This window comes from Meriones unguiculatus, chromosome 7, assembly GCF_030254825.1.
Source record: "Meriones unguiculatus strain TT.TT164.6M chromosome 7, Bangor_MerUng_6.1, whole genome shotgun sequence".
Taxonomy (NCBI): Eukaryota; Metazoa; Chordata; class Mammalia; order Rodentia; family Muridae; genus Meriones; species Meriones unguiculatus.
The window spans coordinates 18,080,678-18,107,290 of NC_083355.1; the positions used below are offsets into that span (position 1 = coordinate 18,080,678).

The following is a 26,613-nucleotide window of genomic DNA, read 5'->3' on the forward strand; positions in this document are numbered from 1 at the left end:
GTCACAACACAGCAATGGTTCTTAGTCCAGGTAACTGTGTACCCAGGAGACACTTGGCAACTACGGATTTACAATTTGTATCTAGTGTGCAGATACCACAGATATTCTAAACACCCTCCAGTATACAGAACAAACCTACACAACAGAGTGGCCCAGCCCCAAATTTCAGTGGTGCTGAAGTTGTAAAGCCCTCTCCTAGAGAAATAAGATCATTGGAGAAAAAAAGGGATTTAGTGCTCATTCACTGTCCTTAGTGTGTTGCATCTGTAAATATGCAGTGTGACTCAAAAGACAGTGTCGTCCATAAGTGAGGTTTTCTTAGTGATTTGAGACAACATTGAAACCGTATGTGTATGTTTCTTCATGTGTATATTAGAATGATTATCAAATAACTGTTTGGAAGAATATTTTTTCTTTTGTCCCATATCTTTTTAATTTTTGAAAAATTATTTTAGGAACCTTGGGTGCAATTTACTCACTGAACTGAGCTTTGGAACGTTTCAAGCATGGCACGGAATGCAGTTTCTACAGAAGTTGTAAGTGAAGTAGAAGTGAATTAAGCACGTGTGAATGCCTGTTTGTGTGTTAACCGCACGCAGTTTTGCCTCGCTGGGTGTAAACCCTGCGTGAACTGTGGGAAGCTTGTCTTAAGGTCCATTCCCTCTTTGCCAATGAGGAACTACGGCACAGGAGGCCAGGAGACTTAGGTAAATTGCTAGACACGCTCTGTTTTCCTAGTCCTGACCTTCAGCACAGGCACTACAAGTAGTGCTGGGATTAAAAGTGTGCACTCCCTACCCCCTGGCTTGATAGGCCATTATTTAGGTAACAAGGAAGGCAATGGGATTCCAGGTTGTAAAGGACCCCATTGGCTGACTAATTTTATTCATTGCTCTTCCATCTGTCAACATTTCTCTATTTGCCAGATTTTTTTTTTTTTTTTAATGACAAATACAGGATAATTCAAAGGGCTGGTGGACTCTATATGTTGAGCCTCTAGTTGCTCTTGTTTCTGTAATTTTTTATAGGCTGTTGTTCGATCTAAATGGGTTGGTTAGTCAAACACCTTAGAGGCAAGGCAGCTGATGTCTTGCCAGCAGTGGCTCCCCAATCTAAAGTTGAAGAGTCAGCCTCTGCCATGCCCTGTTTATAAACAGCCTGGACGGTCTATAACTGTCCTTGATGACATTTTTAGTTACTTAGCATTACCTGTTTCATGCTTGTCTCTGAAGTTGGAGGAATCCTAATCTGTGTTTTTCATTGCTGTAACAGATCTCTTCCTCATAACTGTATGGCTATATCAGCCACATATGGCCTTAGTCTTCCTTGACCTTTTAGTCTTATACATTTAAGCCATTTTATACTTTGTTTGACCTGAGATAAAAGTTTCAACTCCTTGAAATTGGATTATCTAGCTCTTGAAGAGGCCAGTCTGGAGGCCAAGATTTGGAGAGATTATAGTTACATCAGTTCCAATATCTACCATATGTTCAACTTCAATATTTATAAATTTATAAATACCTTTAGTTGTGGCCTCTAGTCATTATGTAAGTTTACCAAAATACTCATTTCTTGACCTCTTCTGATTTTTTTGTTTTATCTATAGAAGTTGCTCTGACTTTGCCACTGGTTTTTATTGTCTATGTTCAGAGCAGTGGTGTTTTATGGAAGAGTATCTCTGCTGTTTGGTATTGGGGCCTGTGAGATAACCCCCAACACACATACACCTGGGCATTTTACCCCATATGTCTGTTGTTGATCTACATTCATCAGTCCAGTGTCAGCCTTTGCCACATCTTTGCATAGGCTCTTTTCTGGAATTAGTTTGGTTTTCTTTGCGATTCTTTTGGTTGGTTTCTTCTGTCTCTATCTTAATATTTTCTTTATTTTTATTTTTTAATATTTTAAATTCTTCTTATAAGGCCTGTGACCATTTTACATACCCTTCTTGTGCTTGTATCTCTGCCATCTTTGTTCATTCTGATTTATAAATGTTTGTAATTTCTCCCCCAAGGCTTATCTTCATGTCTCATTCTTCTCTCTCTGCTGTTTATTCTTTTTGTTATAACTGATATTTTATCATTTTCATTTTGATTTATTAATTTCTGTAACTTTTCATTTAATATTTGTATTTCTGAAGCCTTCTTCTTTGTGAAGACATAGAAAGCTTTAATTATTATTAAAATAAGAATTGAGATTGCCAATGTGATGGCAATCATAATCTGTAATGTGTCAGCTCCTGTTAAGTCATTTATCTCTTGAACCATTTAAAAGAGTATTACAAAGAGCCCAAAAGCTCTGTATTGTGCTTTCCATATTTATGTATCTATTTTTAAAATTATCAGTTTTAAAGTATTTATATCTATCTATGATGTCTTATATTCAGTTCCTTTCCCTCTTAAACGTTAAAAATTTTTTTCAAACCCTTTTACATAATTTTAAATCCTTTTCACCTGGTCAGAAATTTTGTTGTGCTTGAATTTTTCTTTGTGTGTTCTTTGTCTCCTTCTGCTGTTCAGCTCAGGTCACTACAGCAGTTGGTGTAACTTTTCTTTCTTTCATTTAACAGTCTCGTTTTTATTTTTCTATATTGCAAGTATAGACATGTTTACTTTTTTAATTATTTATTTATTACAATTTATTCACTTTGTATCCCAGCTATAGCCCCCTCCCTCGTCTCCTCCAAATCCCGTCCTCTCGCCCCTACACAGCCCCCATTTCCCCCTATGCCCTTTGCTGATAGGAGATGTCCTCCTCCCCCTCCATCTAACCCTAGTCTATCAGGTCTCATCAGGACTGTCTGCATTGTCTTCCTCTGTGGCCTGGTAAGGCTACCTCCCTTTATTCATAGTAGCCAGAATCTGGAAACAACCCAGATGTCAGAAATTTTGGTGCATTTACACAATGGAATACTACTCACTTATTAAAAACAAGGAAATCATGAAATTTGCAGGCAAATGGTGGGAACTAGAAAAGATCATCCTGAGTGTAGCTCTTTTCAAAGCCAGTGTGACTCCCTTAGCTAGGTCTAGAAGGTTGCTAGCTCCTGGCTCCACCTTCTGCTGGCCCTGGCCAGGCCACTACAATTGCTGCACTTCTGCATGGCTTTAGGCACTCACCCGAGGGCACTGGCTGGGAGCTGGGCCTGTCCACCCCAGCTCTGGGTTATAGTTTTAGCCAAGCAGTTCTGGGAGAAGCCCCAAGCCACAATCGTGCCCTGAGGCTCCTCTCGTACAGAGCTGGTCTCTGCTCTCCTCTGTGGCAGCCTTTCTACTGCACAGGGGCTTTTTCATTTTTATTTTATTTTTTTATTTTTCCTCTTAACGGTGCACCTTTTACCCAGGATTTATCTCAGGCTTTAAGCTTGAATTTGAGTCCCATATTGGGCACCATTTGATGAATGGCAGTTGTTTGTTTGTTTGTTTGTTTGTTTTATCTCACCCAGCTAGCCCCAATTAATTGAGGCAGAGACCTTAGTTTTATATAACATTTCTTTTATGCACAAAACTGAGCAATATTAGCCTATTTTAGCCCTTTCTGCTAATCTACTTCCTAGTCCAAATCCCTGAGATACATGGATTTTAAGGCTTTCTCTGCTCAAGCTGTTTTCTCATGATGCCTCCTGAACCTCTCCAAGTGGGTGAGTGAATCTTTTCTTCTCTTGCTGGAAATGGGAAGTCCAGCCCTCTACCCGATTCTGCTCAGTCATTGGCTGATCATCTTTGTTGACAAATCAGAGACTAAATGGGCAGCAATGTTTACATAAGCTTGAGACTGGAGATTCTTAGAATAAACATGACAATGCCATGTGTAGAATGTAACTAGGTTATGGGAACAGAGAAATCAGCATTTGAATAATCCAAGGATAATCTTTACCTAGTGCGCAATAACATTATGCCAACATAGATTGTTTGTGGTTTCTGGCTATTATGAATAAAGCTGCTATGAACATAACTGAACCAAGTGTCCTTGTGGTAGGGTATAGTGCCCTTTGGATATATGCTCAAGAGTGCTATAGCTGGGTTTTAAGGTGGCTCAATTAACAATTTTCTGAGGAACTCCCATATTTATTTCTTTTTTTTTTCATGTTTTTAGTAGCTTTATTTGTTTTTTTTTAATTTTTCATCAATTACACTTTATTCATTCTGCATCCCCCCATAAGCCCCTCCCTCCTCCCTTCCCAATCCCACCCTCCCTCCTCCCTCTGCTTGCATGCCACTCCCCAAGTCCACTAATAGGGGAGGTTCTCCTCTCCTTTCTGATCTTAGTCTGTCAGTTCACATCAAAAGTGGCTGTATTGTCCTCTACTATGGCCTGGTAAGGCTGCTCCCCCCCAGAGGGAGGTGATCAAAGAGCAGGCCAATCAGATTATGTCAGAGGCAGTCCCTCTTCACATTACTATGTAACCCAATTGGACTCTGAACTGCCCTGGGCTACATCTGTGCAGGGGTTCTGGGTTACCTCCATGAATAGTCCTTGGTTGGAGTATGAGTCTCTTGGAAGTTCACTGTGTTCAAATTTTCTTGTTCTGTTGCTCTCCTTGTGGAGACCCTGTCCTCTCCAGCTCTTACTATTTCCCAGTTCTTACCTAAAATTCCGTTCACCTGCCCAACAGTTGCCCATCCGGCTCAGCATCTGCTTTGATAGTCTGAAGGGCAGAGGCTTTCAGAGGCCCTCTGTGGTAGGTTCCTAGGTTGTTTCCTGTTTTCTTCTTCTTCTGATGTCCATCCTCTTTGCCTTTCCGGATGGGGATTGGACATTTTAGTTAGGGTCCTCTCTCTTGCTTAGTTTCTTTAGATGCACAGGTTTTAGTGGGTTTGTCCTATGTTGTATGTCTATATGAGTGAGTATATACCATAAATGGTGCTGGTCTAACTGGATGTCTACATGTAGAAAAATGAAAATAGATCCATACTTGTCACTCTGCACAAAACTGAAGTCCAAGTGGATCAAAGACCTCAACATAAAACCAGACACATTAAATCGGCTTGAAAAAAAAGTGGGAAATACCCTAGAACTCATTGGTACAGGGGAAAACTTCCTGAACAGAACACCAACAGCACAGGCTCTAAGAGCAACAACCAATAAATGGGACCTCATGAAACTGAAAAGCTTCTGTAAAGCAAAGGACACCGTCATCAAAACAAAGCAACCACCTACAGATTGGGAAAGAATCTTCACCAACCCTTTATCTGACAGAGGACTCATATCCAGTATATATAAAGAACTAAAGAAGCTGAAAAGCAGCAAACCAAGTAATCCACTTAAAAAATGGGGAACAGAGCTAAACAGAGAATTCTCTGTAGAGGAATACCGAATGGCAGAGAAGCACTTAAAGAAATGCTCAACCTCACTAGCCATTAGGGAAATGCAAATCAAAACAACCCTGAGATTTCACCTTACACCCATGAGAATGGCCAAGATCAAAAACTCAAGTGACAACACATGCTGGAGAGGTTGTGGAGAAAGGGGAACCCTCCTCCACTGCTGGTGGGAATGTAAACTTGTACAACCACTCTGGAAATCAATCTGGCGCTTTCTCAGACAACTAGGAATAGCACTTCCTCAAGATCCAGCCATACCACTACTGGGCATATATCCAAAAGAGGCTCAAGTACACAAAAAGGACATTTGCTCAACCATGTTTGTAGCAGCTTTATTTGTAATAGCCAGAAGCTGGAAACAACCCAGATGCCCCTCAACTGAAGAATGGATGCAGAAATTGTGGTACATCTACACAATGGAATATTACTCAGCAATGAAAAATAAGGAAATCATGAAATTTGCAGGTAAATGGTGGGATCTGGAAAGGATCATCCTGAGTGAGTTGTCCCATATTTATTTCTATAATGGTTGTACAAGTTTGTACTCCCGCCAGCCAGGGAGGAGTGTTCTCCTTGTTCCACATCCTTGCCAGCATAAGATGTCATTGTGGTTTTGTTGTTGTTGTTTGTTTTTTTGCTTGTTTGTTTTTGTTTGTTTGTTTTTTATCTTTGCCAACCCGACAGGTGTTAAGATGGAATCTCAAAGTAGTTTTGATTTGCATTTCCCTGGTGGCTAAGGACATTGAACATTTCTTTAAGTTTTTCTCAGCCATTTGCGATTCCTCTGTCGAGAATTCTGTTTATATCTGTACCCCATCTTTAATTGGATTATTTTAATTGTTATCCAGTTTCTTGAGTTCTTTATATATTTTGGATATTAGTCGTCTTTCATATATGGAGTTGGTGAAAATAGTTCTTATTTCTTATTTCCATTTTGTTTTATTGATGGTGTTCTTTGCCTTACAGAAGCTTGTAAGTTTTATTAGGTCCTGTTTTTTGATTGTTGATCTTACTGCCTGATCTGTTGGTGTTCTGTTCAGGATGTTGTCTCCTGTGCCAATGCTTTTGAGGCTACTCCCCCACTTTCTCTTCCATTAGGTTCAGTGTATCTGGTTTTGTGTTGAGGTCTTTGATCCACCTGAACTTGAGTTTTGTAAACAGTGATAGATATGGATCAATTTGCATTCTTCTATATGCTTGCATCCAGTTAGATCAGCACCATTTGTTGTGGATGCTTTCTTTTTCCCATTATGTATTTCTGTTTTCTTTATAAAAAATCAAGTGTCCATAGATTTGTGGATTTATATCTACATCTTCAGTTTGATTCCTCTAATCAACCTGTCTGTTTTTATGCCAATACCATACAGTTTTCATTACCATAGTTTTGTGGTTCTGCTTGAAATCAAGATGGTGATAAATCTGGAGGGTTTTTTTGTTTTGTTTTGTTTTTATTGTACAGGATTGTTTCAGCTATCCTTGGTTTCTTGTTTTTTCATATAAAGTTGAGCTTTGTTTTCTTAAGGTCTGTAAAGAATTGTGTTGTAAATTTGATAGGGATTGCATTGAATCTGTAGATTGCTTTTGGTAGGATAGTCATTTTTACTATGCTGATCCTATTGATCTATAGATCTTCTATAGGAGCTAGAAGCTAGAAATGCAGCTAATATATTGGATATGGAGAGTGTGGACAGCGTTGTCTTCCTGATTTTCAATGGAATTTCTTTTAGTTTCTGTCCATTAAATTGACATTGGCTATAGGCTTGCTGTAAAATTTATTATGTTTAGGTATGTACTTTTTCTCCATAATCTAAGAATTTTATCATGAAAGGGTGTTGGACTTTGTCAAAGGCCATTCAGCATCTAATGAGATGATCATGTACTTTTTTCCTTTCAGTTTATTTATATAGTGATTACATTACATTATAGTGATGTTCTAGAGGCTTTTTGTACCTTTATAGGCATTCATATATTGAACCATCCCTGCATCTCTGGAATGAAGCCTACTTCATCATGGTGCATGATCTTTTCGATGTGTTCTCAGATTCAATTTGCAAAGATTTTATTGAGCACTTTTGCATCCATGCTGATGAGGGAAATTAGTCTGTAATTCCCTTTCTTTGTTGAATCTTTGTGTGGTTTGGATATCAGGGTGACTTTGACCTCATAAAATGAACTTGGAAATGTTCCTATCCTGTAGAATAATTTGAGTATTGGTGTTAGCTCTTGTTTGAAAGTCTGGTATAATTCTGCTTTAAAACTATCTGGACCTGTTTTGTTTTTTTTTTTTTTTTTTTTTGGTTGGGAGACTTTTAATGACTGTTTCTATTTTTTTAGATGTTATAGGCCTATTTAAATTGTTTATTTGACCTTGATTTAACTTTGGTAAGTAGTATCTATTGAGAACATTAGCCATATCTTTTGGTTTTTCAATTTTGTGGAGTTCAGGGTTTTTTTTAAAAGTATGGCTTAATGGTTCCTTGTATTTACTTGGTGTCTGTTGTTATATCCCCCTTCTCATTTCTGATTGTTAATTTGGATATTCCCTATCTTTTAGTTTAGATAAGGATTTGTCTATCTTGTTGATTCAAAGAACCAACTCTTTGTTTCATTGATTCTTTATATTATTCTCTTTGTTTCTATTTTATTGATTTCAGCCCTCAGTTTTCTTATTTTCCTGCTGCCTACTCCTATTGCGTGTGTTTGCTTTTTGTTCTAGAGCAAGTACTGATAACTTGCTAGTATGAGATATCTCCAATTTCTTTATCTAGGCACTAGGCACTAAGTGCTATGAATTTTTCTCTTAGCACCTCTTTCATTGTATTGTGTATTCATTTTCATTGAGTTCTAGGAAGACTTTAATTCCTTTCTTTCTGCCTTGACCCAGTAGTTATTCATTAGAGTATGTTTCCATTTCCAAGAGTTTATAGAAACAACAAGTTTCTGTCCTTTCAATCCAGCTTTAATCCATGGTGGTCTGATAGCATGCAGGGGTTTATTTCAGTTTTACTGTATCTATTGCCATTTGCTTAGTGACCAGGTATGTGGAGTTTTTTGTTTGTTTTGTTTTGTTTTGTTGAGAATGAGGTGCTAAGAAGAAGATATATTCTTTTGTGTTTGGATGAAGTGTTCTGAAAATATTTTTTAGGCCATTTGGTTCATAATGTCTATTAGCTCTAGTGCTTCTCTGGTTTTTGTCTGGATGACCAGTCCATTGGTGAGAGTTGGGCACTGAAGTCTCTCATGCTCAGTATGTGAGGATCATTGTATGGTTTAAGCTTTAGTGGTGTTTCCTTTTCTAACCTAGGTGCCCTTGCAATTGAGGCATAAATATTGAGAATTGAAAGATCATCTTGGTGGATTTTTCCTTTGGTGAGTATGAAGTGTCCCTCTCCCTTTCTTTTTGATTTTGTTTCATTAATTTAAATTAATTAATTAATGTTTGCTACCGTAGCTTGTTTCTTAGGTCCATTTACCTAGAAAATCTTTTTTCCATACCTTTACTCTGAAGTAATGTCTATTTTTTTTATGTTGAGATGTGTTTCTTGTGTGCATCAGGAGGATGGATCTTGTTTTCACACCTATTCTGTTACTCTCTGTCTTTTTATTAGGGAATTGAGAGCTATTAATGACCAATGATTGTTAATTCTTGTTGTTGTAGGGGGGTATGTGTGTGCGCACACGTGATTTCATGCATGCTTCCCTTCTTTTGGCTTTGCTGGTGTGAGTTTATTAAGCTCTTCTGTTTTCACGAGTGTAAACTCCTTGGGTTGGAGTTTTCCTTCTAGTACCTTTTGTAGGGCTAAATTTGTGGATAGATGTTTAAATTTTTACTTTGTCATGGAATATCTTGTTTTCTCCATCTACCATGATTGAAAGTTTTGCTGGGTTTAGTCTTTTCTGGCATCTGTGGTATCTTAGAGTCTGCAGGGCATCTATCCAGGCCCTTCTGGCTTTCAGAGTCTTCACTGAGAAGTCAGGTGTAATTCTAATAGATCTGTTTTCTATATGTTACTTGACCTTTTCCTTTTGCAGCTTTTAATATTCTATCTTTGTTCTTTATGTTTAGTGTTTTTATTATTCTGTTGCAAGGGGACTGTCTTTTCTGCTCCACTCTATTTGATGTTCTAGAGGCTTTTTGTACCTTTATAGGCATGTACTTCTTAGGAATGTTTTCCTATGATTTTGTTGAAAAAAATTCTGTGTCTTTGAGCTGGGTTTCTTTTTCTTCTACCCCAATTATTCTTGGGTTTAGTATTTTCATGTAGTCCCAGATTTCCTGGATGATTTGTGTCACAAAGTTTTTAGATTTCACATTTTCTTTGACTGATGAATCTATTTCTTCTATTGTATTTTCAGACTTGATATCCTGAGATTCTCTCTTCCATCTCCTGTTTTCTGTTGGTGATGCTTGCATCATCCTGTTCACTTGCCCAGATTTTCCATTTTAGAATTCCCTCAGTTTGTGTTTTCTTTATTGCTTCTATTTCCATTTTAAGGTCTTAAATGGTTTTATTTGTTTTTCTTGGCTTTCTTTAAGGTTTTTATTCATTTCCTCTAACTTGTGTTTTTTTTCTGTTTTTTAAGGGATTTATTTGTTTTCTCTTTAAGGACCTATGTTGTCTTCATAAAGTTGGGTTTAAGATCATTTTATTATATATTGAAATATTCAGAGATCGCTGTAGTAGGATAGCTGGGCTCTGGTGGTGATACATTGCCTTCACTCTTGGTGATCCTGCTGTGGTGTCTAGGCATCTGGGTTTAGGGTGATTGTAGGTCTAGAGGCCAGTCTGTTTGTCTTTGTTGGATGGGTGTTTTGTTACTTGGTTTCTGTTTCCTCTCTGGTCTTCTGGCAAGGGTGGCCTGTAATTGAATAGAGGGTCTCTGCCCAAGGTGGAGGCTGGGCTTCTGATGCCCAGAGTGGCCGCTGTTGGAGCAGAGTCCTTCCACAAATGTTGTGGGCTGGGGTTCTGACTGCCTGCATGGCCTTAGGGGCTCTGGCAGGTCTCTGGGTGGCAGGGCCTGCCTCTGGTAGGCACATGCTTCTTGCATAATCCCAAGGGAGAGAGGAGGAATTCAATGGTACATAGTGCATAATTTTTGAAGTGTTTCTTTTTTAAACAACGTATTTATTTTTATCTTATGTACATTGGGTTTTTTTGCCTGTATGTATATCTGTGTGAGGGTGTCTGATCCCCTGGTTCTGGAGTTACATACAGTTGTGAGGCACCATATGGCTGCTGGGAATTGAACCCTGGTCCTCTGGAAGAGCAGCCAATGCTCTCAATTACTGAACCATTTCCACAGCCCCTGGAGTGTTTTTAAATTAAAGTTTTGTCTTCCCTGCATTACAAAAGTTTGAACAAGGTCCCAACCGAGGTGGGCTTGTCCAGAGCTGAATGGAGCCTAAACTCAAAGGCTTCTCAGTGCACAGGCCCTGCCAAAGTCCTGGCTGGGGCTCTAGCAGCTTCTAGATTAATAAACTCTGCATGTGATTATTAGAGGGCCTTTCCCAAATTGGTAAGGGTCAGGCCTCTCAAGATCCAGATTCATCCCTCATTCCAGGTGCCTACTTGGATACAGCCATGTTACTGACAAACACTGAAGTGACATGTTAGCAGTACCCTAGGGTCAGATGCTCTTGAATCTGAAATCCAGGTCAAAGATTATTAGTTAAGTTAACAAAAAAGCTCATTAGTTCAGTACCATTGTTTCATTCATAGCAGGAATCTTTCTTCTTTCATATGAAAAATATTACAAAGAACCAATAGTGGTTGACAATGTACATGGTAAGTATACTTTCCCCCCATGATTTAAAGTGCTACTTTATTTACCCACGCAGATCCAGGCTGGTGGCTTCTAACAATCCAATCCATGATTTTACAAACTGAGCAATTCCACGAAGTAGAACAGCTTCATAATATCCACATGCTGCCTTCTCTAATGCATGCCAACATTATGGCCAAGACGAATACATGCTAGAAGAAAGAGGCAAAGATCTAAGCTTTGTCTCTGCTAAAGCATCTGCTTACTATGGAGAAGTTGGACATTGTAACTGGCCACACAACAGGCTAATTGAGCTGCCATCCTATTCTGGAAACACCCCAGTGCTTTCTCTTGGTCCACTGGTTATTGGCTTTCTGGAGGAAGCTGCCCATGTCCAAAAGTTTGCTTCCTTCAGGACTTGGTCCTCCCTTTGGTTTGCACAGGATTCTGGAAGCTACTTCTCACATTCAGAGGCGCAAACATTAAAGATGAAAAGAGCAACTCAAGTCTGTCCTTTGGAATGTTTAATGTTTGTAATCATCCAGCAGTTTTGAGAGGGTCACATCCAATATTTATGACACTTTTCCTCTCCCTCTTGCATCCTATTTTCCCATTGGTGTAGCAAGGTACCTTCTCCTGTAATTCTAGTAGTTGTTTGTATGCCTGTAACCATTTTTTGATACCTTGTACTAGATAAGAGGTCCCTATTATGTTCCTGGTACTATATAAATATTGATGCTAATAAGGTGATGTACTGAGAGTTTGTAGAATAGTGTTTGGCATATGGTAAATACTCAAACATTATACCTTATTTTTCCTTTCTCCCAGATCTTGAAGTATTACCATTCTTTTCCTTTCTTTCTTTCTTTCTTTCTTTCTTTCTTTCTTTCTTTTTCTTTCTATTAATTACAGGTTATTTGCTTTGTATCCCAGCTGTAGCCCCCTCCCTCATTCCCTCCCAATCACACCCTCCCTCCCTCATCTTCTCCCTGCCCCTTTCCAAGTCCACTAATAGGGGAAGACCTCCTCCCCTTCCATCTGTCCCTAGCTTATCAAGTCTCTTCAGGCCTGGCTGCAATGTCCTCTTCTGTGGCCTAGCAAGGCTGCTCCTCTCTTGGGGAGGGGAGATCGAAGAGCTCGCCATTGAGTTCATGTCAGAAATAGTCCCTGTTCCCCTTATTAGAGAACCCGTTTGGATGCTGAGCTACCATGGGCTATATCCAAGCAAGGGTTCTAGGTTATATCCATACATGGTCCTTGGTTGGAGAAAGTCTCATGAAAGACCCCTGTGCCCTGATATATTTGGTCCTGAAGTATTACTATTTTTATGTATATAGGTGTTCTGTCTTTACACACACCAGAAGAGGGAATCGAATCCCACTACAGATGGTTGTGAGCCAGGCACCATGTGTTTGCTGGGAATTGAACTCAAGACCTCTGGAAGAGCAGGCAGTGCTCAGACATGCTGAACCATCTCTCCAGCCCCACGGTATTATTATTCTCATGTCCAGCTTGTGAATGAAAAATGTTGAAATTGAAGAGATTTTGACTCACTTGTCCAGGTTCACATCATTGACACATACAGAACCTCTGAATACTCTGGTTTCTCTTCAGATCGTATGAATCTTTTGCTTTTTACATACAGACCCTCTTAGGAACTTTGCATGTGATTTTCTGGGCAGCATTCCTTCCCTTATAATAGGAGCAAAACTTGTCAATCCATTTCCCTCAGGAAGCACTAGAGCTCCTGGACACCACCTCCAGCATGCCCAGAGTTCCTGCCCATTGGACATATTAATTCACTGCTGCTTAGTACCTCTTCTGGGTTTGCCCTCCGTACATGCCCCTCCCATTCTCATCCGCATTCATTCAAGTGAGGAAAATGCTACCAAGGAACTTGAGGTTGTCTTACTCAGTCACATCAGTAGAACATTCTAGATCTACAAGTTGAGTCTTGATGATTGTAGCAGTCTTCTCAAATTTTCACCAACAGGCAATCTTCCCTAAGGTGATTCTCAGCATTGTGATTAAGACATATCACCTTTTCTATTTCATACTTCATGCACCTTGGAGTAGAGTCTGGGTCACTGCTTAGTTCTCTGACCATCTTCCCCTAAGGAACCCTTTTTCCTTCCTGCCTTTGGGATTTTGTGTGGGTACTTTTGGAGGCAACCTTAGCTTTCCCCATCTACCTTGCAAAATTGCAAGATCAGCCACAGGAGAACTTCCTCAGGTGCTCTTGAGTTGTTTCCTACCTGTGCTCACTCATACAGGTGTGCATGGCCTTCCAGGCGTGTGACCTGTGCTGCTCTGGTTTCTCAGGGATATGTGGAAGCATCTAAGAGTTCCTACTGATGTCTTACTCTTCAACTTTCCTGATAAACTTGTCGCTTTTCATCATAACTAATTCCATTCCTCACGCAGCTGCCATAGTTAAAACATTTTCCTGAACTTGTTTTCCAAAAACAACTCTTAGGGAGGTTTTGAGTACTGCACAGCATGCAGTTATGTCAAATAAAGACAGGTCTTTCTAGTGACATCAATGAGGCTTTGAAGGAGCCCAGCTCCACTCTGTTTGGGTTTATGGGCTATTGTGTTTTTATTATAATTTTTAATTTACTCTTTTATAATTTTATATATTTGCTTGAGAATTTCATACTTTCATATAACATGTCCTTTTTTTTTTCAGCAGTCAGCCATGGCTTATTTAAAGCAGAAGCACATGCACATACACACACACCAGAGGGAGGAGTAATCACCCAGACTCCCCAGGTGGGAAGGGAACCATGTCTGAGTCTTTCTTGATAGTCTTTCTTGATTTTTCCTATAACATGTTTCAATCAAACCCATCTCTACACTTTTCCCCTTAGTTCATCCTACCTCTCCCATCACTTTTCCTTCCCACCTTTTAGTGCTCCCAAAAACAAAAACAAACAAAACAAAACAAAACAAAACTCATGGAGTCTACTTGGTGCTGCCTGTGGGTGCACAGCAAGAGTGTAGGACCATCCCCTGGGGCACGGGTAGCCTCTCAGGATCTACATCGGAAGACAACTTATCCTCTATCCTCCAGAAGCCATCAGTTATCAGGAGCTCCTCAGATAGGGACAGAACTTTATGATCCCCTCCCTCTCCCATCCTAGGATTTTAGCTAGCTTGATCTTGTAGCAGTCTTGTGCATGTAGTCCCAGATGCTATGAGTTCATACTTTTGTGTCTAGCAAATACCATTTCTCTGGAGACATCTCTATACTGGATGGTTTTGTGTGTCAACTCGACACAAGTTAGTCCTCAGAGAGAAAGGACCCTCAGTTGAGAAAATGCCTCCGTGAGATTCAGTTGTAAGGGATTTTCTCAATTAGTGATCAATGGGAGAGGCCCCAACCCATAGAGGATGGTGCCATCTCTGAGGTGGTGGTGCTGGGTTCTATAAGAAAGCAGACTGAGCACACTATGTGAAGCAAGCCAGTAAGCAGCACTCTCCAAGGCTTCTGCACCAGCTCCTCCCTCCAGGTCTTGCCCTGCTTGAGTTCTGATTTCCTCTGGTGATGAACAGCAATTTGGAAGTGTAAGCTAAATAAACCGTTTTCCTCCCCAACTTGCTTTTGGGTCATGCTGTTTCATCACAGCAGGAGAAACCCTAACTAAAACAACATCTACTCCCTCTAGCTCTTAAAGTCTTTCTTTCCCCTCTTCCATGATGATCCTTGAGCCTTGGGGGAGAGGGTGTGGTATAGTATAGATGTCCTATTTCCAGTTGACTATTCCATAGTCTTATTCCTTGCACGTTGGCCATTTGTAGGTCTTTGTATTAGTTATCTACTACAAAATTCTAAAAAAAAGATTCTCTGATTAGAGTTGAAAAATGTACTATCTATGGACATAAAAATAATAATGTAGGGAAAAGTTTATAATTATATCCAGAATACTAGTACTCAGGTCTCCCCTAGAGCTAATGAACTAGCTGGTCACCGGTTTTTGGCCTAGTTTGTTCCAGACATGGATTCATTCTTCTTCTTCTGATGTCCATCCTCTTTGCCTTTCAGGATGGGGATTGAGTGTTTTAGTCAGAATCCTCTCTCTTGATTAGTTTCTTTAGATGGAAAGATTTTAGGTTTATCCTATAAGTCTATATGAGTGAGTATATACCGTGTGTGTCTTTCTGCTTCTGGGACAGCTCACTCAGGATGATCCTTTCCAGGTCCCACTATTTACCTTCAAATTTCATGATTTCCTTATTTTTCATTGCAGACTAATACTCTGTTGTATAGATGTACCACAATTTCTGCATCCATTCTTCAGTTGAGGGGCATCTGGGCTGTTTCCAGCTTTTGGCTATTACAAATAAGGCTGATACAAACATGGTTGAGCAAATGTCCTTATTGTGTACTTGAGTCTCTTTTGGATATATGCCTAGGAGTGGTATGGCTGGATCTTGAGGAAGTGCTATTCCTAGTTATCTGAGAAAGCGCCAGATTGATTTCCAGAGTGGTTGTACAAGTTTACATTCCCACCAGCAGTGGAGAAGGGTTCCCCTTTCTCCACAACCTCTCCAGCATGTGTTGTCACTTGAGTTTTTCATTTTGGCCATTCTGATGGGTGTAAGGTGAAATCTCAGGGTTGTTTTGATTTGCATTTCCCTAATGGCTAATGAGGTTGAGCATTTCTTCAAGTGTTTCTCTGCTATTCAATATCCCTCTACAGAGTATTCTCTGTTTAGCTCTGTTCCCCATTTTTAATTGGATTACTTGGTTTGCTGCTTTTCAGCTTCTTTAGTTCTTTATATATATGCTGGATATTAGCCCTCTGTCAGATTCAAACAAACAAACAAAAAAAAAAAAAGCAACTCATGGAGTCCACTTGACACTGCCTATATTAGCATGGCATGAGTGTAGGACCATCTACTAGAGTGTGGGCCTACAATCTGTGAAGAAAACTCATAGTATTTATTTTAGGAAAATATTATATATTTTAGGAAGCCTCTCTAGCAGCAAGTTTCCATGTGGCATTTCAAACATCTTTAGTGTTGGTTATCCGCCCCCCATACTCTGTCCTCTGCCTTGCCTTCCCATCTTGAAAGCCATTTCATCCTTCCTATTGCATTCTTCTTTGTCCCTTCACATCACCTGCATTCTCTCTCTGTTTCTTTGAAATCCTTCCAGCCTCACGGCCCTTTTATTTCCTACCCACTGTGGGTACTCCTATTTAGACACACATGGACTAAACTTCTGACACTGTGACCAGCCCCTGTCTTAGTTAGGGACTGTGAGGAGACACCACGACCATGGTAAGTCTGAAACAATTGATTCTGAGTTTTTTGTTTTGTTTTGTTCTTTGACAGTTCACAATTTATGGAGGAATGAATGTCTTTATTTCAACATTTTCTTTGATGTCACCATGTTGTCATGGCTTTGGGTCTCTTGAGTCTCCAATGGGCTAACTAGATTTAGTCATGGAAAAAGAATAAAAGGAAACTGTAATTCTCCTAGAGGCATTCTTGAATAAGCACATGAAGCTTAAGCCATTTTTTTTCCTGAGCCAGTGCTCATGTCTATAAATCCAGCACATGAGATTTAAATCAGAAGCATGGTTTGATCTGCAGAGTGAGTTCCAGTCTGAGGCTATAACTTGATCTATGTGAGACCTGGCCTCAAAAACCAGAAACAAAACAAGAAGTTATTTCTAATTCACTATTTGATATAATTAATATACACTAAAAAAGAAGAAAATTAAAAGTTTTCTATAGTAAGTGCTCTGAAAATTAATGTTAAATTGCACCTGTTTTAAATCTCTTCTAATAAACACAAGTTTTGGTGTCAGAACTGATTTCAAATTCCTACTTTATTTTTATGATCTTCGAAACAGGACAGGTTTATACGGCTTCTGTGTGCCTGGTTTCCTCGTGGGCAAAATGGACAAATAATAATTTTGACCATTTAAGTTATTGTTAGAATTAAATGTAAAACAGTGATCAGAGATGCCTGGAAGCAAAAAAAAAACACAAGTGTTTTCAATATTTTAATATTAATGTAATATTTTTTATTATTTATTTCTTTGAAGATTTCCTACCATGTAGTTTGATGATATTCACCCCCTCCTCCTCTTACTCCTCCCAGATGCACCCCCAACTTCATGTTCTTTTCTAGTCATTTGAACACATGGTTCCCATGTGGTAGTGCCATTTGAGATAAAAAGGTATGTCACTGGTGTCGAGCTTTGAGGGTTTAATGATTTTCACTGTTTCTAATTTGCTCTCTCCATTTTGTGTGGTTCAAGATGTGAGCCCTGAGCTTCTACTGCTGCTCTCATGCCTATGCTCTGCCACCATGGACTCTTAACACTCTGGAACCCTAAGTTCAAATAAACTCTATTTTTATACATTGCCTTGGTTATAGTGTCTCATTGCAGCAACAGAAATACACCCATTGTGCCCATGTATTCCTGTGTATGGAAGCATTGCTGGAGCATGGTTGTCCTGTCAGAGTCGCATTCTGGAAAATTGACTCCCCACTCCCACAACATTCAGCTGTCCATAACTTCTCAGCTACAGGTGTCTTAGGGCTTTATTGCTGTGAAGAGACACTGTGACCATGGCAATTCTTACAAAGGAAAACATTCAACTGGGGCTGGAGAAGGACCCAAGAGTTCTACATCCAGATTGGCAGGCAGCAGGACGAGAGAGTGACCCTGGGCCTGGCTTGAGCTTCTGAAACCTCAAAGTCCACCCCCTGTGACACACACTTTCTCCAATAATGCCTTTCTTTCTCTGTGGGCCCGTGGGGGCTTTTTTCATTCAGACCACCACAGAGTGGGACTCATGAACCCCTTTTGGCTCTAGCACAATCAGTGTTAGCCAAAGTAACTAGAGTATGTGCTATAGACATAGAATTGTGATTAGCTTTAACCTGAAGGCATATTTTCTATTTTTCTGTTTAACTTCAGTTCTTCCACTTTATTTTTTGTTTCTGTTTGTTTCCCACACTGGACAAGAAAACAAGGCCTTGGGTCTACACAGTGGAAGATATCATTGTTGTTTATGCAACAAACTGTTGTTAAATACCACAGAAATTTTATGCACAGGGTGACAGGAACAGTAAGTCATGGTCCCTGCCCTCAGAAGTTCATGGACCAGGAGAGTGACAAATTATTACAGGCATCCTCACACAGGCTTTGTTAATCAATACAAGTGAGAGTATTTGATGGAGCCTGGATACAAGCAGTTCCTCCTCTGACGTCCTTTTTTCTTTGGCTCCAAATCCAGGAAAATACCACCCCGACATACACACACACACAGACAGACCCACACACGTTTTTTCCCCCATGAGGGAATTGACCACAAATTATATTTTTTAAAATGGACACGCATCTTGAATTAAAAATGTTTCCTACATTGAAAGAGTTTACTACCAATGTACTTGTAAGATTTACTTTTGCGTGTGTGTGTCTGTTTCATCACATGAATTTTCATACACACAGTGCCTGCAGAAGTTGGAAGAGAGCACTGGAGCCCCTGAAACTGGAGTTATGGATGGTTGTGAACCACCATGTCAATGCTGGGACCTGAGCCTGGGTCATCTAAAAGAGCAGCAGTTCTAACCACTGAACAATTTATACAGCCCCTTGTCTGTAGAATTTTTGATCTAAAAGTTTCGTGGTATTTTTTTCTTTGCAACCCCCTATGTTTTGTACTCTGTTTTTCTCACTCTGGTCTTTTCTGTTAATTTCAGAAAATACAATGTGGATAATTTCCAAAGTATGAATGTTTATGGAGTCTAAGGATGGTTTATAGGTAAAACAAAGTGTAATTTTTAAAAATGTCTGCTCATTTATTTTATGTCTGTGTGTTGGTACACGAATGCCTGGGTCTGTAATTGCCATGACATATAGAGTTCAGAGGACAACTTGGGGATGTCAGTGTTTTTCTTCTGTTGTGCAGGTCCTGGAGAGTTAACCTAAATTATCAGGCTTGGTGGAAAGTACCTTTTACCTGTTGAACAATCTTGTTGGCCCACAAAGTGATTTTTTTAAGAAAAGTTCCATACCTAAGAAATTGATGTAAACTTTTTAAGTAGGCTCATGCACATTTAAATGCTGTTAATTTCACTTACATTGTATTTTTCAGAAATTTCAGCCATAATCCTCTCACAGTTGTTGAAGATCCCTACTTCTTTAAATTGCCAGCATTAAAATATCTGTAAGTATTGTGATAATCTTGTGATTCATGAGATGATTTCTATCTCTCTTAATGACTTTCACCAAAGAGTACTTTTTTTCTCATTTCCTATTAGTTCTTTGATGAGATCATACACTGTGTTTTGACATTTATCCCTTCCCTGCCTATTCAACCTTGTGTTTTTATACTTTTTGTGTGTGTGGCTTTCCAATGGAACATAGGCATCCTACCTGGTGCCACACCCTGCCTGCCTGCCCTTCCTTTCTTAGGTGCTATTAGTTGCCAGTTGCCCCTTAACTTACGGGCTTCCTTTCATGCCCACATCCTTCTACATGTTGTATTTTGTCTGCCTTGTGTTTATGCAGGTCTCCTCCATACATGCTGTCAGAACTGCCATGAATTCATTTGTGTAGCTGCCCTGGTGTGTTTGGAAAACACTATTTTTATAGTTGTCATTACAGTGAATGTCTGGCCCTTAGTCTTTCTGCCCTCTGTCCCACAGTGGCCCCTGAGCCCTGGGAGAAAGATGTGAAGTAGGGTGTCACATATAGGGCTGAGTAGTCAGCACTCTCTTACTCTCTGCACACTGACCTTCGTGGGTCTTCTACTCCAAAAAGAATCTTCTCTAATGAGGGTAGAGAGATGTATTAATGTATAGACTTAAAGATAAATCATTAGAATTTCATTAAGAGGAGGTTCTCCCCTAGGACCTATGAACTGTCCAGTCATAGATTCATGCCCCAGTAATGTACCAGGCATGGCTTTCAGTTTCTGGAGCAGACCTTAGATTCCACTGGAAAGTGGTTGGTCATGCTTTTGATATTTGTGCCAGTATTACATCAGTGAGCGTGCATTGCCAGGGCAGTTGTTGTTTTAGCTGTCAGGATTCATGGTTGAGTATGATTGCTGGTAGTGTGCACAGCGCCTTCCAGCATCATTAAAGCTACCCAGTAAATATGAAGCTTTCAGTTGAGCACTAGTTTGATTTTCCCACATTCTGCGGCTCACACATGTGGTATCTTCTGCACTAAAGTATTACCGTCAAGTTATGGACGATAATCAAGGGCATTGGCAATAACCTAGAATAATGGAGATTATGGGACCTCAGTGGCCAACAACTTCAAAACAAGTAACCCATTCCCAATACTGGGCTTTTTATTTATCAGCCTGTGGTGTCTCATGAGGAAATTGTTTCCCTGCTATAGTGTTACCCAACTTAAAAGTGTGTGTGTGCGTGTGCGTGTGTGTGTGCGTGTGTGTGTGCACGTGTACATACTTTAGAAAGCTTATACAGTAGTAGGTTTCCACACAACTTTTAAAAAATATCTTTAGTGTTAGTTATTCCTCCCTGTATTCTGTCCTCTACCTTGCCCATCAAAGAGCATTTTGTCTTAAGGATAAAAAAATTTGCTGGTGGTAGTGCTGCAAACCCCAGCACTTAGGAGACAGAGGTGGATCTTTGTGAGCTCCAGGACAACCTCATCTACAGAGTGAATTTCAGGACAGCCAAAGCTACATAAAACTATCAAGGTGACTGTGGCCTCATAGAATGAGGTTGGTAATGTTCCCTCTGTTTCTATTTTGTGGAATAGTGTTAGCTCTTCTTTGAAGGTCTGGTAGAAATCTGTGCTGAAACCATCTGGCCCTGGGCTCTTTTTTTTGGGGGGGGAGGGGGGGAGATGAGAGACTTTTGATGACGGCTTCTATTTCCTTAGGGGATATAGGACTATTTAACTTATTTACCTGATCGTGATTCAGCTTTAGAAAATGGAATCTATCAAGAAAATTGTCCATTTCATCTACATTTTCAAATTTTGTTGCATATAGGCTTTTGAAGTAGGACCTAATGACTCTTTGGATTTCCTCATTGTCTGTTGTTATGTCTCCCTTTTCATTTCTGATTTTGTTGATTTGGACAGTGTTCCTCTGCCTTTTAGTTAGTTTGGCTAAGGGTTTGTCTATCTTGTTGATTTTCTCAAAGAACCAGATCTTGGTTTCATTAATTCTCTGAATTGTTCTCTTTTTTTCTACTGTATTAATTTGAGCCCTGAGTTTATTTCCAGCTGTCTACTCCTCCTGGGTGTGTCTGCTTCTTCTTTTGTTTCTAGTGCTTTCAGGTATGCCATTAAGTTGCTTGTATGAGACGCCTTGATTTTCTTTATGAAGACTTACACAGACAGGTAACACAGAAACACACACACACACACAAAAAGTCTAGGAGATGAAAATATCATTATCTCAGAAAGCAAAGAGGTATGAATACATATTATTTATAAAAAGAAGAGAAAATATGAAGTAACAGTTATGGAGTGAATGCAATATGAGAATGAGAAGTGAGGAGATAAAGTCTATCCAGTGCCAGCATATTAGTGAACTTTGATATAGTAAGCTCTGTAGAAGTTTTTTCTCTGACAGGCTTCCTTACTCCTGCACCAGAGAGTTTTCTAGAAAAAGCAAAGCTTAAGTAACCACATGTGATGATAATGGCTCCTCATGACGTCTGGCTTTCTCCTCCAGAGACCTGGGAACAACACAGGTGCAGCTGACGACCCTCGAGAACATCCTCATGATGACGCTGCAGCTGGAGCATCTGTAAGGTTTATTCTCTTAGAGTAATTTCACTTCGTTATTTTTAGAGTTTGTTTGTCTCATGCTAGTTTGTTTTTTTTTTTTTTTTCTGAAGTCAGGATCATTGATATATAATGTTCATGCAGTTAAGTTCAAGGGCACAGTTTGAACTTGCATAGTTACCCAACCAGTGCTACATAGCTTAGGTAAATATGCAGACTCTAACACCCACAAAAGGCCTGTCATGGGCAGTGAGATGGCTCAGTGCATACATAGTGCTGTGAAAGCCTGGTGACCTGAGTTTCATTCCTGGAAACTACATTAAAGTGGAAGGAGAGAGCCAACGCCACAAGGATGTCCTCTTACCTCCACATGAGCACTCAAACACACACACGCGCACATGTAATAAAGTTCAGTGGCCCCTCGTGTGCTTTTGCAACCAGTCACTCATCTCGCCCTTTAATCCATTACTAGTCTTATTTCTGAGCATGTCGTTTACCTTTTCCAGACCATCTCATAAATGACACCCAGTAGTGTGTGGCCTTTTGGATCTGTCTTCTCTCACTGAGCGCCATGTTTAGCGTATCTCGCCAGCAGCACGTGGCAATTGCTCCATTCGCCTGATATTTCTTCAGCTTTTTAAAACACTCACCTGGACTGGGAGTGTGGCTCAGTTGGGAGAGTGTGTGCCCAGCACGCATAATGCCCTGGGATGGATACAAACCAGGCATGGTGGAAAATACCTATCCTCCCCACACTCATGGACTGGAAGCAGGATGATAAAATGTTAAGGTATCTTTGTCTACACAGGTGGTTCTTGGCTAGCCTGAGATACATATGAAACCCTGTCTCAACAACAACAAAAAGTTGCCTTCCTATTAGCTGGTACCTAGTTGTGTGTGTGTCCTTGTAATCTACTTTATATTTATTTAATAACTGATGATGCTGAGAGTCTAGTTATACTTTAATATGTTTTAGTGGTATGCATTAAAACCTGTGCCAATATGTGAATCCCGTTTTTATTCTTGTTGAGCTTTGTTTGTCTTTGAGACACAGGGTCTTCTGATGTAACTCAAAATGCCCTTGAACTTGCTGCTCTCCTCCTACATTTGCCTCCTGAATTCCCACTTTACAGGTTTTTGCCACCATATCCAATTATTACCAAGGATCTCTTTTTCTATTTTTTTTTGTGGATTTATTTGTGTGCAATAGTGTATGGTGAGTACATAGCATTGTTGTGGGTTATTAACATTTATTATTTGATTTATCTTTTAGTTAATTAGCGGTTATTCCTAAACCACCTGTATACCCAAATCACCACACTGAGACTAGGATGTATTTAGTTAACCTGGAGCACAATGCTGAGCAATAGTTACTCCAATCTAAACCCCCAAGCCCATAGTTTCCTCCCATTCAGATTTCACCCATTATACTTCCTGTTAGTTATATCTTAAGTCCGGTTCATCTCTCTCATGTTTTAAGTCTCCTCCTGCCAATCTCTGCTCTCCTGATCCCACTCTTCGATTCTCCTCACCTCCAGAGGAGGGTGTCCCACCCTATTCTCTCCATTGCACAACATTGGCTGGTTATTTAATTGACAATTACAGAAAATAAATGGTGGCATGTTCACACAAACTGAGACAGGCGATACTTAGAATAAACATCACAATGCAATGTTCGGATTGAAACCAAATAGTGGGGTAGAGAAATCAGCATTTGAATGAACAAGGATAAATTGTATACATTCCATAAGAACATTATACCAACATACCATGGCACACATGAGAAGGTCTAAGGTCAACTTCCAAAAGTCTCCTTCCACCATATAGCTTCTGAGTATGGCAAATGCCCACACCCACAGGGTATGCCCATATCTTGCTGAGTTTTTAAAGTTTGTTTTCTATTCTCTGCATCTAAGTCCTTTCTCTAAGATGTGTGTTTAGTAGGTGTTCTCTTGTGGCTTGTATGATACATTCTAGAAGTTTTTCTTCTATAGCTTGTGCTGCTGCTTCTTTCTTATGCCCTGGGATGGATACAAACCAGGCATGGTGGAAAATACCTATCCTCCCCACACTCATGGACTGGAAGCAGGATGATAAAATGTTAAGGTATCTTTGTCTACACAGGTGGTTCTTTCTTATATTTCTTTCATTTCTTTTTCTTTCTTTCTTTCTTTTTGTGACTGACACAAGAAATCTTTGTCTGAGTTACCCACTATTGAAAGTGCATCACAAATGGATAAGAACGGCACAGGGGGAAATAGTCGGGAGGATTTCAGGCTGGAAATCATGCAGAAGGGAACCAAGCAGTCATGGTTTGCTGCAGCAGCAGTCACTGCAGCTTTTCCTGTTCTCAGCATGCCCTGGCCAGGGCTAGAGCCCAGGCCCCACTGCAGAAGACCAGGTAGTGGCCTGTCATGGTCTCTGCCTGACACCCCTTCCTCTTGGGTGGGGTAGTGCAAGTCTCCCATGGTTCTCTACTCAGCTCATCTCCTAGAAGGAAAAAGCCCTTCCTATTCAGTTTAAGCCCCAGAAGGAAAAAAAAATCTTCACATGTCCTGGGTATGTTTTGACTTATTTTTACTTATTACAGACCTTTTTCCCCCCCTTCCTTTTCTATCTTTTTATTTGATTGTTATTAAGGGTTTTTTGTTGTTGTTGTTTTGGGGGGGTTGTTTTTTGTTGTTGTTGTTTTGTTTTGTTTTTGATACAGAGTCTCACTTTGTAGCCCTAGCTGTCCTAGAACTCACTGTAAAGACCAAACTGGCTTCAAATGCAGAAATCCACTGGCTTCTGCCTCCAGAATGTTATTGTAAAAGGCCTGTAGTACATGCTTAGTAAGTTTTTTACTCCAAACATTGTAAATTTGAGTTTGGAAGCATTACAGAATTGGTTATTTTTATAGTTGTGCCCCAGGTGGAGCTTTTGTTACTCAAAAGGATTTCACCAGTTTGAATCTAACTTTGAAGATTTGTGAGATAGGAATTTGAAGGAGCTGATGGAGTTCCTGTCACAACTCCCAGGATAAGCTCTAGGTGCACTGTGGCCACTGGCCATTTGTTCTCCTGCCCAGGAGTGTGTGATAGACTATTGCTATAAACAAAAATGGAAATCCCAACCGTTCTATTTTACCAATAAAGACTCAGAAGTCAGATGCTGGGGTGAAAACCTGCTAGCTCAAAGAGGCAGAGAAAGCACCCAGCTGACCTTCCTTCTCAGCTCAGGTCCAGATGGAAAACAAACAAACAAACAAACAACAACAACAACAACAAAAAACAAAGAACAAAAAGCTGGGGATCTGAGGAGCTGAAGCCTAAGCTAAAACCAGAGCTTAACCTAAAATTCTCTTTCTTCTCCACAGTCTTAAATACCCTTCAACTCAAAGTCCCTCCTATTCTTTAATCCCTGTCAGTTGGTTTCTTGCTCTGCCTCTTGATCTAGGGTTAACTTTATTAGATCTGGCATACAGAAAGTCTTGGATTAAAGGTGTGTGACAGGGCTCAACCACACCAAACAAGAAACAGGGTTTTATAATTCACTGTTTTCGGGTTCATAATAGGATCAAATATCCTGCAACAACAGACAGGATTCCTAGCCACATACCAACCTAAATATTTCTCTTCCTAATCCACTTGGCAGCTTTTTTCTTGACTGCTGGCAGGCTCTTCGCCCAGGTGCACTGATCAATACTTGAGCTTCATGGCTCAGTTTTCTCTGTGCATGCCTCTTCCTTTATGATGCTTTGTCCTGTGAACTGTAGCCACTTTTTCTTGGTTTCTCAAGTCCATTTCGATCATCAAATAGTCTACCATTTGTTATTTGTGTTTCCCTCCTTGTAACACAAAAATTCTTCCAGAGCCACAAGTGAATGTGCTGGTCACCTTCTGTAGCTTCGACAAAAGACACAAGAGACCTGAGAAAGACAACTAAATAGAAGAAAAGTTTCTCATGTTCCCAGTTTCAGAGATTCTGAGTTCATGGTCATTGCATTCTATTACGGTAGACTTGTGGTGACATGTCTATTAACCCTTGCTTCTAAGGGTTAATAGTTATTCCCCTAGACAACAGTCCTCAAAACAGACTACTTCCAAATGCAGCAACTCTTCATTAGGGTAGGGACACACACACAAATTATATAGTGAGGACTAGGTTGTTCCCTTCAAGCTATGACAATGACAAGAACTTTTTAGGAACCACCCTGAAGTAGCAGAACTGCAAGAGTGATCAGTCAGACCACACCTCCTGAGTCACACATAGCCCCTGCCCCTCCACCTTAAAACTCCTATCACCCCTAGAGATGAATCTGTGCTCACTAGGCCCCTTTATTGTTTGTTGTCTCCCCACTAAATAAAGTTCTCTCTGCTTTTCACCACCACCACCGCCACCACTGCAAAAGAAAACAAACAATATAGCACCATTTGAGTTTTTTAGAATTTCTTTTACTGGTTTTGAGGAAAGGAGGTAGAAGCTGAGTTCATTTACTCCATTTTCACCAGAAGTTGATAATATTTTTTACATCTTTGTTTTCATTCAAGATCAGTGGTTTGTCAGGTGTTATCTGTCATGTTTTTTGGCTTTTAATCAAAGACATTTTACTACTTTTTCATGATCCATGAATTGACATTCCAATCTAGATTTGTCATTTCCTCATGAGTAGATCAGGTCAAATATCTGATACTGCCTTCCTGGATGGGATTTCAAGTGATCCACGATACTGATTTAATTCAAATGTAAAGTGGTATGTTGAAGATCTTCAGATTGTTACTTTTATATGTTAAATTTGAAAA

General features: G+C 39.9%; 1 protein-coding gene across 1 annotated transcript in view; it reads left to right on the top strand.

The window, feature by feature from the left end:
* Positions 1-26,613, top strand: part of LOC110545629 (leucine-rich repeat-containing protein 37B-like) — a 53,793-nt gene that overhangs the window by 15,573 nt on the left and 11,607 nt on the right. The window contains exons 7-9 of the mRNA XM_060388312.1: positions 456-536; positions 19,209-19,280; positions 21,777-21,851. Coding sequence (XP_060244295.1) covers positions 456-536; positions 19,209-19,280; positions 21,777-21,851 — 228 coding nt within the window. The remainder of the gene's footprint in view (positions 1-455; positions 537-19,208; positions 19,281-21,776; positions 21,852-26,613) is intronic.